Source organism: Argopecten irradians, chromosome 6 (assembly GCF_041381155.1).
Source record: "Argopecten irradians isolate NY chromosome 6, Ai_NY, whole genome shotgun sequence".
Lineage (NCBI taxonomy): Eukaryota > Metazoa > Mollusca > Bivalvia > Pectinida > Pectinidae > Argopecten > Argopecten irradians.
Genome location: NC_091139.1, coordinates 28,832,088 through 28,844,396, shown reverse-complemented (window position 1 = coordinate 28,844,396; position 12,309 = coordinate 28,832,088). Strand labels below are relative to the sequence as shown.

The window sequence follows — 12,309 nt, the reverse complement described above, 5'->3', positions numbered from 1 at the left end:
GATAGACACTTAAATGTTCGATAAAAAAACCCAGTATTTTGTAAATTCTTCCTCTTGCAAGTCCATAACCTTCCCGTGAATTGATGGATTGCCAGCTGTCAATCTGACCGTCCGTGTTCCACATGTGACTTTGCATTTTGTATTGTGTACTAAGTATTCTACATAATATTGAATTAATTCTCATCGCAAATTGGTAAAGAATAAAAGGGTAACGAAAACATTTTTGTGTGTTGTAATTTTGTGATTAAAAACACACTAAAATAATTTGCTGAAATAGATACATTCACGGTGTATTCTCATATACAATATGAGGTATTATGTGAATATATATTATAATGTTGAATATCCTTGTGATAGAATTTATATAGAAAAAAACAAAACTAAAACAAATCTGCCATCGATCTCTAACGTTTTCCCAGCTGCTGCTGTTCTTCAGGAGATGTTTATATATATATATATATATATATATATATATATTATGATTATATACATTTTTTGTATTCATTCAGATGGAGAGGACCCCTTGGACATGTACATGTATCCCCGTATCTGTTTTGTAAAGAGGGACAGTCACAGACGAGCAGCATTTTACCCTCCGGTAGGGTCAGACAACAGAAATGAGGACTGGTTCCTTAAGGATAATCTTTTGGATTTTGCGAGAAAAGTTTTGGCTAAACCTGAAAAACTTATGGTTAATACTGACCACTTTTAACTATTTTTTGCAATATTTTGAAATTTTTATATTAAGCACAACAAAACCAACTTTTATCATGAAAGGTGACGCATTGTAACATTATGTTGGCTCTTGTAATATAAAGTTATGTACATGTATAGTACATGTTAACAATAATTAAGATAATATATACTTTCTCATGAATTCATCATTAATTGTTTTTGAGATAATAGATATTTAATAGATAATTATTGAATTATCAATAGAAATAGATAAGTCCGTGTCAAAATATCTGAATTAAAATTTGTAGTCTGCATTAATAATATAATGGAAGACACTACAAACAATCTCTCGTTTTATCAAGAGAAGGTGATATAAATACCTAAATTCAGAGGAACGTGTTTTACCTGCTTGTGTGTTCCACATGAAAATATTTTTTTCTGCGCAACATTCGAAAAGGGTATTTATATAGTAAATTAGGACGGGGTAAACGTTTAAATTTGGTTTTAAATGACTAGTGAATATTCCTCCCATACATGTATTTCGTTTATACAATATCCATACTTAAAAATAATGTTAGTTTTTAATATGAAGAGTTTTACACTTAAAATCTTAACTTATTTTCCGTAGTCTTGTTGAACTGTTAAGAAAACATGATAGATTATCTTCAACAATAAACTTATTTACACATCTTTAGATAATCTGTGGAAACTTGGTATCTGGTTACCAAGATCGCCTTGAGAACAAGATAATGTGCCAACAGAATTCCATGACGCTGTAGAATACAGCGAAATCTAATGGAAATTATATTTGTAATAATTTTAAGAATTCGGAATCGCGATGTTAAAGGGAATATGAAAAGGAGAAATATCTTATTTTTATCAGGTATGTTTTATATCATGAATGATAACATAACGAGTTAATTAGAAATATTTTCTAACATATTTCAGAATCTCTCTCTCTCCTGCTCTAACCTCTGACCTCTTCCCTCCCCAAGATCTATAAAAGATTTTATAGATTTTGATTGAATTGAAATTGTAGAAAAAGGTAAAAACTGTATCTGGTTGTACTACATGTATAAACACTCTTATATGGCGCAATCAATTTGATAGCGCTAAATTGAGCGCGTTTTTAATAATTACTTTATCAAAGACACGAGAAAGTTATGTTTAGCGCAGTTTCTAGCGCTAAATGCGCAAACATATGTACATTTACATCTTTGATAATCTATTCTTGAATATAATATATTTTCTATGAAGGTTATGAAGGATGTTTGATGTACTAAACATTTGTTATTTTCAATTATACATGTAATGGTCGCCTGTTTAAAAATAAAATCGGAAAAATATCAACATCATGTCGTGTCCTTGCCATAAGAATACGTTTATGAAGTTTCAATCTATAGTATTATTATTTTAATTTAATGGATGTTTTGTTTAAACATTGCGCCTAGGTGGTTATTATGATACGGTTTTATTGAAATCAGTATCATCTTTGACACGCTCACTAATGAATGATGTGCAAGATGTTGATATATGACTGAGTGTGACTGTTAATTAACTGAACATCATATACATTGTACATTGACATATCATAATTTACACTGAGAGCTGGAACTCTCACATAGATTAGTTTTTGTTATATTCTACTATGAAACTGGCTTTCTAAATATTTCTTTAATATTTGTCATATTGCTATGCAATTTACTATTGTATGTTTATTCAATATATAATTGCTGTTGAAATCCGTCCATTTTTTTTGGGTCCATTTATTAGCAGAAATTCCATTTCTTATAAAAAAAACCACCTTATCATTGTGTGAGAAGTCGTTATCGTTTTCTCAAGAATAAATACTGTTTTTGGAAACAAATTAACTAAGCTATCATTACCTGTTCATAAGGTAAATATTTAAATTCGAAATGGGGGGGGGGGGGCATGGAATAGGTACTATACAAATTCAAATGTACATACATGTGCTAGTTATATATTGTTTAAGTTGTGACTTTTATAAATACTATTGGATAAATCTGCCGTCCTGATAGACTCAATCATTAAACATTCCAAATTACAATGCAATATTTGCTGAATTTTGCATATTCACCAGAATTTTGATGTATTTGTTCTCCAGAGACATTTTACAGAAGAACTTGCGGTTTGAATTTCCACAAAATATTACTTTATATCTGTATTCTGTAGTTATGTCCCTTTGACTAATAAAGTTCTACCAAAACGTTGTGTGTATGGTTGGTTTGGTTTTATAAAGGATTTTTATGGTGAAATTTAATACTGGCTTTTACGTTAAGTAAAGCATCTGTGACATTTTTTCATTAATGAATGCATTTCATTGTCTAAGAGTAATTGTTTTCCCTTATAGTATGAATGGATTGATTAATAGTCATCCCGTAAAACACAGTTAAATGATAGTGTAATTGATAAAAGAGTGGACTAAAACTCAATTGCACTATCATATCAAGAACAACTGACTAAGATGTATATTTCTTTAACACAAGCTTATTATAAATATTAATGCATTGCATGATTTAGCAAGTTTTATAAATAGATTGAAAGAAATGAGTATAGTAAAACTATAAATTCTATATGATATGTTATACATTTTAACGAACAAAGATCACTAATAAAATGTATTTTGTTTAGACAAACTTCCGAAGCATTCAAAAACGTGTTAGAGAAGAAAATAACATGCTTCCAAGTTATCGCGATGTGAATTCTGTAAAAACCGAATGAAAAACCACCTTTTATAATCTCTTTTATTTTTTATTTTTTTTACCGCAATACAATGCAACACTGCTTTATTAAAGATTAAGAACATGTAAATTTTCTGGTGTATTAATTGAGATTATCGTTAAACATTACGTTTACAGAAGTAAAGAGAAAAAATCGCAATAAAACTATCTCGACGTTCTATTTTTATTGCATATATATAACGCTTTCTACCAAAATAATGGATATGAAATAGCTCATTAAGGTTGAAGACCCCGTTAAAACTAGTGATTTCTTGTATGCCTATACATCACTTCTTATGTGTATTTGAACATAACTTAGTTGATTTAAGGTGGCTATGCATCCGTCCTAACCTTAGATATCACTGTTGACTAGTAGATCGTTATGCTGTTTGTAATTTTTGGCAAAATATGCAAAAAATGGTACACTTTAATTCACGAGGTTCGGTACACATTTCTGCAACCAGTTTAATCAGGGTCTAAAACCTAAACATTTAATGACGTTTGTGTAATACACTACAGAGTTATATCCCTTTAATCGTTCAAATTCCGTCTTTGTTTCTAGTGTTGCGATTTCATGTTAACGTATGTATTCAACATCGTTTAAACATTCTTTTTGTTATAGATACTCATCTAGTGGTTAGTTATTTTCAAACTCTATATTTTTACATAAAGTATAGTCAAGATTATAGAAATGCTCTATATTATATATGTTTCGAAATAACATAATTGCAATAAAAGTTTTGAAATGTGACTCTCGTTTCAGATATTGATGCCTTTATAGAATATAACTTGATGTTCTGATTTTAGTCCTTAATTACAGAATGCATGTTACATTCACCGAAAAATAAATAAAATCGACAGAATTTATACGTGTTCACATCAAGTTTTGTTTTACACCCTAACCCCTCCAATAATAATAATTTAGTGTATTACACTAATATTTTATATGCTAAGCGTTATATAATAGATGTTCTTGGTTCATTAATTAATATGTTAAAAATATATTAAATAATTGTTCTATGTTCTCACACAATCCAATTAACATATCCTGCTGATTAATATAGATGAGAAAGTAGTAAAATTAATTGCGTTTGGTTGTACTTACCATTACAATACATACAACATGTACATTGATTTTGTCTGATGTCCCCGGTAAACTTGTGTAAACTGCTTGTCCAGCTTCAAAATCATTTCTATAAAACAAGATAACATTAAGTTGATTGTTGAAATACGTAAAGAAGGTATTACAGTAGAACTTTGTTATAATGAATCTCACGGGACAAGGAGAAATAATTCGCTATAACAGAATTTTGCTATAAAAAAGTTTCGGAAACCAAAAGCTAATTAAAGTTGAAGGCGGATTGCATCCGAATCAACGTTGTTGTTAAGCTTATAAATTCGGCAACAATGTCTTCTTTGGCGGATTTTATATAACAAAGTTAGTTCATCTGTTTTGGATAAATGTGTTTTGTTGTTGCCATAAAACTTGTAAGAGAGGTGAGATATGTAGCTGATGCCGTGACATATATTGTTATTGTTAAGGTGCAATATTACAGTTGTACTATAAGAGAATGGTGATATAATCAACTCCTATCAGCAGATCCACATTGAAAGTAAAACGATGTCTATGTCCATTGCATAATTTTCATAGCAATACATTGTTTAGCTATGAGCTTATATGTCAATTTTGCAACGCCAAATTTCGATATCAAGTTATTATTTGCATGCACGTCTGTATGTAAAAGGATTGGAAAAAAAACCCAGAAATGTCGGCAAAATGTTAAAAGGGTTGGAAAGGATACGGCATTGGCGGAAAACTTTGTTTTGTATAAATATAAGATAAGGAAAATACTGATAGAGATAGATAAATTTGATTTCCTTTAGTGAAAAGAATAAAGCATTGTGGAGTCCGAAATTAATTGTCTGGCCTTTTACATGTGTTTTGGAATGTCAGGGTATTTGATTGAAATACGTTTCTATTTCGACATATCTGTAATTCCTATTTCTTGAGATAAATCATATGTTTGTCTTTTTGAATCATTACTGTTTTAAACCTGTGTACTATTTTATTATGAGCTTTCTAATAACGAAAGTATTTCTTTGAAAGTAAATCGTACCTTAGACTATTTCATTCACGACATGGGTTTCTACATATAATCAAGGAATTATTTAAGATTTTTCAAGATTCTATTATCGCTCATGTTTTGTATGATTCGTGCATAAAAGACTACGATTTGGCCTGTGAGCCGTTTGATAATGTTTGATGGAATTCCCGTATTTTCGTTGTGTGGTCCTTGTGTTCGCGATAGCGTACCAAAGTGGTTTCTTTGAGGGCATTGATAAATGTACGTACATCATGAGTTTATAACAAAGTCCTTTCAACCGTGAAGATGTAACAATAAGATAAAAACGGTATCTCTTATTTACCTTCGCCTCCACAGGTTGTATTTGATAAAATACAATAAAAATAAGAGAAGGTACATGTGTGGTAGTAACTCTTATAGAAAGAACCAAGCCACTTCCATTACCCATCGTCATACAAATATCGTCACCAATTTATCACAAAAGTTTTTTTATTTGACTGGCTATTTACATACATCAGTAAATATTCTTACTTTTTGTATGAAAGGTCAGCGGGTATCTCGTAAACATGAAGGAAAAAAGGCCCTGTTTATGATTTAGATGATAGGTGACCCTCCTATAGGTCAAAGGTCGGGGTTAATGCTCACCTTAACGTCGATTACAGCGTCCATACGGCTGCGTAAAAGGTAAATACTGTTTGGATACAAAATCAGCAAAACAAACAGATTGCAGGTAAAGAATGCAAATTAATGTACCGTAGAGGTGTTTCTCTTGTACATGTAGTTGATGAAGCTAAGGACCGAATGTGTTAATGACCAGGTAATATGTAGGTCAAACGTATAGTCACCTTATTGATCTTTATCTTTTAAACATCAATATAGAAAAATGAAAATAAAAAAAAACTTTTACAGTAATATACATGTTGTTTGTCTCTATGTCTCCCTCCTGTCTTTCTGTAAACCTGTCTGTCTCAGTTTTGTCTATCTGTCTATCATTGTGTCTGTCTGTCTGCCATTAAATGCGTGTCCGTTTCTTTTTGTAATTATCTGTCTACTTCGTCTGATGTCTGTATTCATTTACGTTTATCTGTTTTCCCATTTTTTATACATATAAATGTATGGTACATATGTGTTTTTCTGGATGTGTGAGTGTGTATGCAAACTATAATTATATATGTATGCATGTGTAAACTCGTACATAACAGTTAAAATTAAAATGATTAGGGATCACATTTGCAACGTATATCTGTATAAACTCAGTGGCTGGTAAGGGAGGTCGTCTAATACAGAAACATGGATATGTTTTGCAAGTGCTTAATTTCGTACTTTGCAAATACAAAATTTTCGCGATGGTCTTAAAGCAATACATTCCATGCATTCACAAAATTTGGCTGAAATTTTCGTTCGCGATCAAGCAACATTCGCGAAATTACCGGTTTATTTCCTCGCATAATTTCCACGTTTACAATAGGTAAAAACCTTATACTACCAAAGTAGCAAAACCGTAATTCTCATTAAAATAAATATCAATCATTTTTAACAATATTTTTGTTTAAAGACTTATGGAAAATGGTAATAAATTAAAAACAATATGCTCTTAAACCGTATACAAAGAGAACACGTCATACATAGGTACGTAAGATCTAATGCGAAGAAAGAATCTGTTACATACTTTTTAACTTTTATTCGCCTCATACTCTACTTACTTGTAAGCACAAAGAGATTTGTTGAAACACTTTGCATCAGCGGCCTGGTCCAATGTATTGATACAGCTCATTCATGCTAGTTCATATAACACTCAATAAGATTCATCTCTAACATAAAAGAAATGAAAATAAATTCAAAATTTACACGTAACTCGTTGTATTTGTAAAGATATTTCTTAAAGTCAAAACTTATATTACACCTTAATTTGACTAAAAAGACCCGAAGTATCAAGCAATGATAAAGTATGATCTATAGATTATGACTTCAATGGTCTAATTCGACTGGATTTAGCATATTTCTTGATTGAATAATATTTTCCTTATATTGTAATAAAAGCTTACCGCTTGATGCATATGATGTTTTGATTCAAAGTCAGAAATGTTACTTTAGATTAGACTGCGCCACAGCTTCTATGTTCTATATATAGTGTTAGTGATATTAGGGATCAAAATTATTGGTATTGTGAGAAATGTTAAAAATTTGAACTAGATAAATCAAAATAAATGAAGTATTATGTCATTCTTCTCAGATAATTTGAGGCGACAATTTTTCCCTTGCCTTCTGGTTGTACAAAAACCACTGACGTTCAGAAACATGTAGTTACCGTTTTTAAGAATGCACTCTCTTCAATACTGTTATTTGTCTGTAAGCCAACAGAGTTGAATTACTTGATAAGGATTGGCGTATAAGTTGACAGATTGATGTCCCTACTTTAAAAAGTTAATTGAGTAGTCTGTTTTTTACTTTTGAATTGTTATTCTGTCATTATATGCAGTTATAAAGAGACAAAGGTGTCTAAGGCAGTGCCTAGCTACACTGACGTAACGAAACTTTATCTTGTCGTTAGTCGTTAGCGATGAGTGGGGAGATACTAACGCTAATCAGTCGTCTGTTACAAAGGTCAGATGGACAAGTTTATACCATCTATTGCATTTGTTTACCGATCTGTGATAAGCAAAAAGAGGAAATTGGATAAAAAAAAATTAAATTGCTCTTGCAATACAATGACCAGTTTTGAACCGAAATGATCAGATTATTTATGGTATATATATTTGTAAGTTTTAAGGACATGTCATTTAAAAAAGAAGACCATTTATTTACCTAGAATTTGTAACCGATATTGAGCATAGGTTTTGCCTACAGGCTTTGCCATAACAACCTACGTTAATGATGTCTATGTGGGTAACCACTGTAAATAACATTTCTCATTTGTATGGTTGTTGTGTCTCTGCCAATCGAAAATAATGAAGATTATTGAAAGAAAAACATACAAAATTTGCTGAAAAATTCCCCTACATATAACATTTAGACTAAAATGTGTATTTCTATTATAGGACGAACTGAATCTATAAAGAAGATAGCTTAATGTTTCCCATCAATGTGCAGGGCATATGCCTAAATATTACACTGTTAATATTTAGAAATTCAAAGGAACTTTGGAGATCAGAAGTGTAGAATGTACACACATGTTGTTTACAAGTTTGTTTTTATTTGCTATTGGTTATATTTAAACTGACAGTTTAAAAAGCATTCACGCATTTCACAATGAGTGAAGTTGTGTCGTTTCACATGCGTTACGTAAGGGTCGGCGAGCGAATTGAAATACTGGTAGAGAGAGAAAGAAAATGACGGTCTTCGACTGGAGAATGTCTCCTACACGATTCTTGATTTGTTTTTAAAATCTCATTGTAATGGTTATTGACTTACATTCTTAGCTTTAATGAGAAAGAGTTTCTTGAAAACTGTGTAATTGATGTTGCTAAAGTGGAGTATTACAAATGATTAAAGGAAGTTGTTTTGGCCATTCTTATTTACAGGGAATATTACTGTTGATGTCACCGATCAACAGCATATCGTTGCCATTAGCAAACTTTAAACATTGTACGTACGTACTCTGAACATTAAATTTCCAATGCATTCCATAAAAAATTGTTTCATTTGATTAACCATTATATATACAAAGTATGTATTTTTTCACAAATTGATCTAATGCCTATTTGGTTTATTTGTATTTGATTTTTGAATTTTACAATGACCATGGAGTCACATGTGAGTAATCTACAAGTTTCAGAACATCTTTATCTTGGTATTTCCTGCATAAAGAGAATATGTAATGTTCTGATGGAAGGCCATGGCACAAAACTATCAAGATCTACATCGACAGACCTAATTGCTATGCCTACAACGTCTGATAGATTTGCTGATATAGTATTTGCATTCTGTATATTGATGCAGTTTACCTTGAATTCATTGCGGAGTTGTTTACATCTGTGTCTCATAGCAAATAAAGCTACCCAGCCGTGACTGACCTTGGCTTATCCGCTCTGGTGGATTTCAAGATCAACAAAACGTCAGAACTGTTATATTAACATCAATACACATGTTTCCCACGATGTAAACAGGCTTGACTGCATGAAAGTTGTTTATGTATCATGACAACAATGCAAATATTTACTGTCTTTATTAAAATATGGTAGCATTTTGCATATCATTTTGGTCTAAATAATATGAATTGAAAATTAATTAAAAATTGATAATGTCACCATTTATCTGTTTTTGGCATGCGTCAAAGCGTCTGGGAAGCTGTTTCAGAGTCTCGTAAAACAAAGATCAATAGAGAACTCGCTAGAACCATCTGATTTTGTGCAAGGAATAATCGATATATGTATTGGAAATGGTGTTTCCAACGCTACTCCGAACATCACCTGCAAGTCGAAGCCGAAATAGCTCAGTTGGGAGAGCGTTAGACTGAAGATCTAAAGGTCCCTGGTTCGATCCCGGGTTTCGGCATTCACCCTTCTTTTGTCTTTCCTTTTTGGAGAAAACAATACAGATCTGTAAATCTTATCGATATTAAAAGACTATTTCAATTAAAGATATCATAAGATACGTCAAAGATGTCACAATCATTATCATAATATTTAAGCAAACTGTGTGAAATTGCGTAGCGGATTCTCACAAAAGTTTGCAAACAAAATTTATTTCATAACCCTTTGAATTTAAAAAATAGTTACATCAATGTGTAAAATTATTTTTTCAGACTTCTTGATACCTTAGATTACGTTTAAACGTACGATTCTTTGAATTTTTTTTCTAAATCAATACGCAACATCGACGTTTCTATTGTGATGTCATGATTACGTCGAATTTTCGCGCCATTCTCGGATTATGAAGAAAAGTTGAATTAAGTATGAAAACAAGTTAAAACTAATTATTAACAAGTGTATTTTCCACTCTATCCTTTTGGAAATGTTATTAGTTTCAGAAACTAAACGATACTTTTTATCGGAGGAATAACTTATAGGAAAAAATGTAAAGGTAAAAGCTAAGACGTCATGAACATGCTTTAGTAAACCTGAAGGAACATGTTTACTATTTACTTCCATTGTTTTTATCTAGGATAAAGATAAGTATAAACGTCTGAAAAATAAATTACAGTTAATTTCAGATTTAAGAGATATGTATTGAAGTAATTAAATCAATAATTATCTAATCGCTAATCAATAGAATAAATCTAATTAATAACACGTGATCAGATAACAAAATACCGGGTTAAATGAATTACTCATCGGTAATTAAGTAATAGCATTTACGTGTAAAACGCTAGAAAATACAGAGGAAAATCCTGTAATACAAGAAGGGCAACCTTTTGATGTTTACCGGGAGCATGAGCTATCAGTAGATAACTGCTTAGTGTTAGATATACAGTGTGGGAGTGCATGCCAGTCATCGATACGCTCTACTTAAACAGGTCGAGAAAATTCCCCTGTCTATTTTTAACTCGTATATATAAACTGTTGTCGATTTCACAACACTGTTATTCATGGTCTGGCTTTCTTCCTGAACGTTTCGTGACTGCTGTGTATAGATCTGATACACTAGTAGTCACTTTACTATAGGTCTCGGGACGTTTATTAATACGTGTGACATGAACGTTCTAGATAAAGTATAACAACTAAATCAGGGTGTTTTAACGTCAGCGCCATAGTTTATGTGAAGTTACGATTATCATGATCGTAGGATAATCATTTCTTTAAATAGTACAAAATTTACTAACGAAGTTTTAAAACCAAGTTATGGTAATTATATCGATGATAATTAGGTTTCGAATTTTATGTCCGGAAAAATATCTAATAAAAGTTATAAAAAAAGCTTTTAATATTACAATGAAGTACAATAGCCAAATACAGAAGCAAAAAATCTTGAACGCAAAATCACTTGTATCACTAATTTTCCTTTGCTTATTTTTTCACTATTTACATTGTCCCAATAAAACAATAACATCGATATGTACAGATATATATGTAACACTTATACGAGACTATGGTTAAAGCTGTTCATGTATTTATCATATTCACATTTTGGATTGATACTTAGTGCATTTGTATTTACTACTTGTGATATTTACTAGTAACCATTAAACAAATAACACATTTTTTGAAGATAAAATATTGCAATTAAGTTCAACAAAATTTCCTGATTCTTTGTGAAACATGACTACTTTGTAATCTGTCTATATCTTAAACAAGTCACCATCACAAATCTATGCGTATGTTTCCATGTCAATATTATGATGGAAAACAGAATACTCTATATTGTTTACAATAATATACAGAAGCAAAAACATGGATAATCGTTTATTGTTCTTTTTGTTTGTTCTCTTTTATTTTCATGTTTCTCCTTTTTTCCCTCTCTTATAATTTCGTTTTCCCCTCTTTTGGACATGTATTGGTATCACTCAAATGAAAAACTGCATACAAACATTTTACCTGTTATGAATGAACGTACGTGATGCTACGCAGAACATCATTCACGAGAGAACAAGAAAAACATGAATAAATGTACAGTTTATTTAGACATGAATACTTTTTTCTTAAACTGCAATTGATCATAAAATTTGGCATGTAGAGTGGAGCCAAGCCTCCTCAGCAAATAGTTTACATCATGTTTCTTTCATGTGCGTGCACTAAGGATGATCTGTAGTTTAAATGAACGGGCCTCGCGTGAGAAGACGCAACTTTGATCTTCACACAAAGAAATGTATCTCATTTAATCTCGAGGAGACAATTTCAGTTTAATTCCATGCAAGTTCTTAGAAAACGATT

General features: G+C 31.2%; 1 protein-coding gene and 1 non-coding gene across 2 annotated transcripts in view; both read left to right on the top strand.

Moving 5' to 3' along the window:
• The window catches only part of LOC138325550 (uncharacterized), a 28,444-nt gene extending 26,411 nt beyond the window's left edge, over positions 1–2,033 (top strand). The window contains exon 23 of the mRNA XM_069271298.1: positions 510–2,033. Within this exon, the coding sequence (XP_069127399.1) occupies positions 510–712 (203 nt within the window). The 3' untranslated portion in view covers positions 713–2,033. The remainder of the gene's footprint in view (positions 1–509) is intronic.
• Positions 2,034–9,921: 7,888 nt separating this feature from the next.
• Trnaf-gaa (transfer RNA phenylalanine (anticodon GAA)) lies at positions 9,922–9,994 on the top strand. The gene has a single exon. It is a non-coding gene; the product is annotated as a tRNA-Phe (tRNA).
• The last annotated feature ends 2,315 nt before the right edge of the window (positions 9,995–12,309 follow it).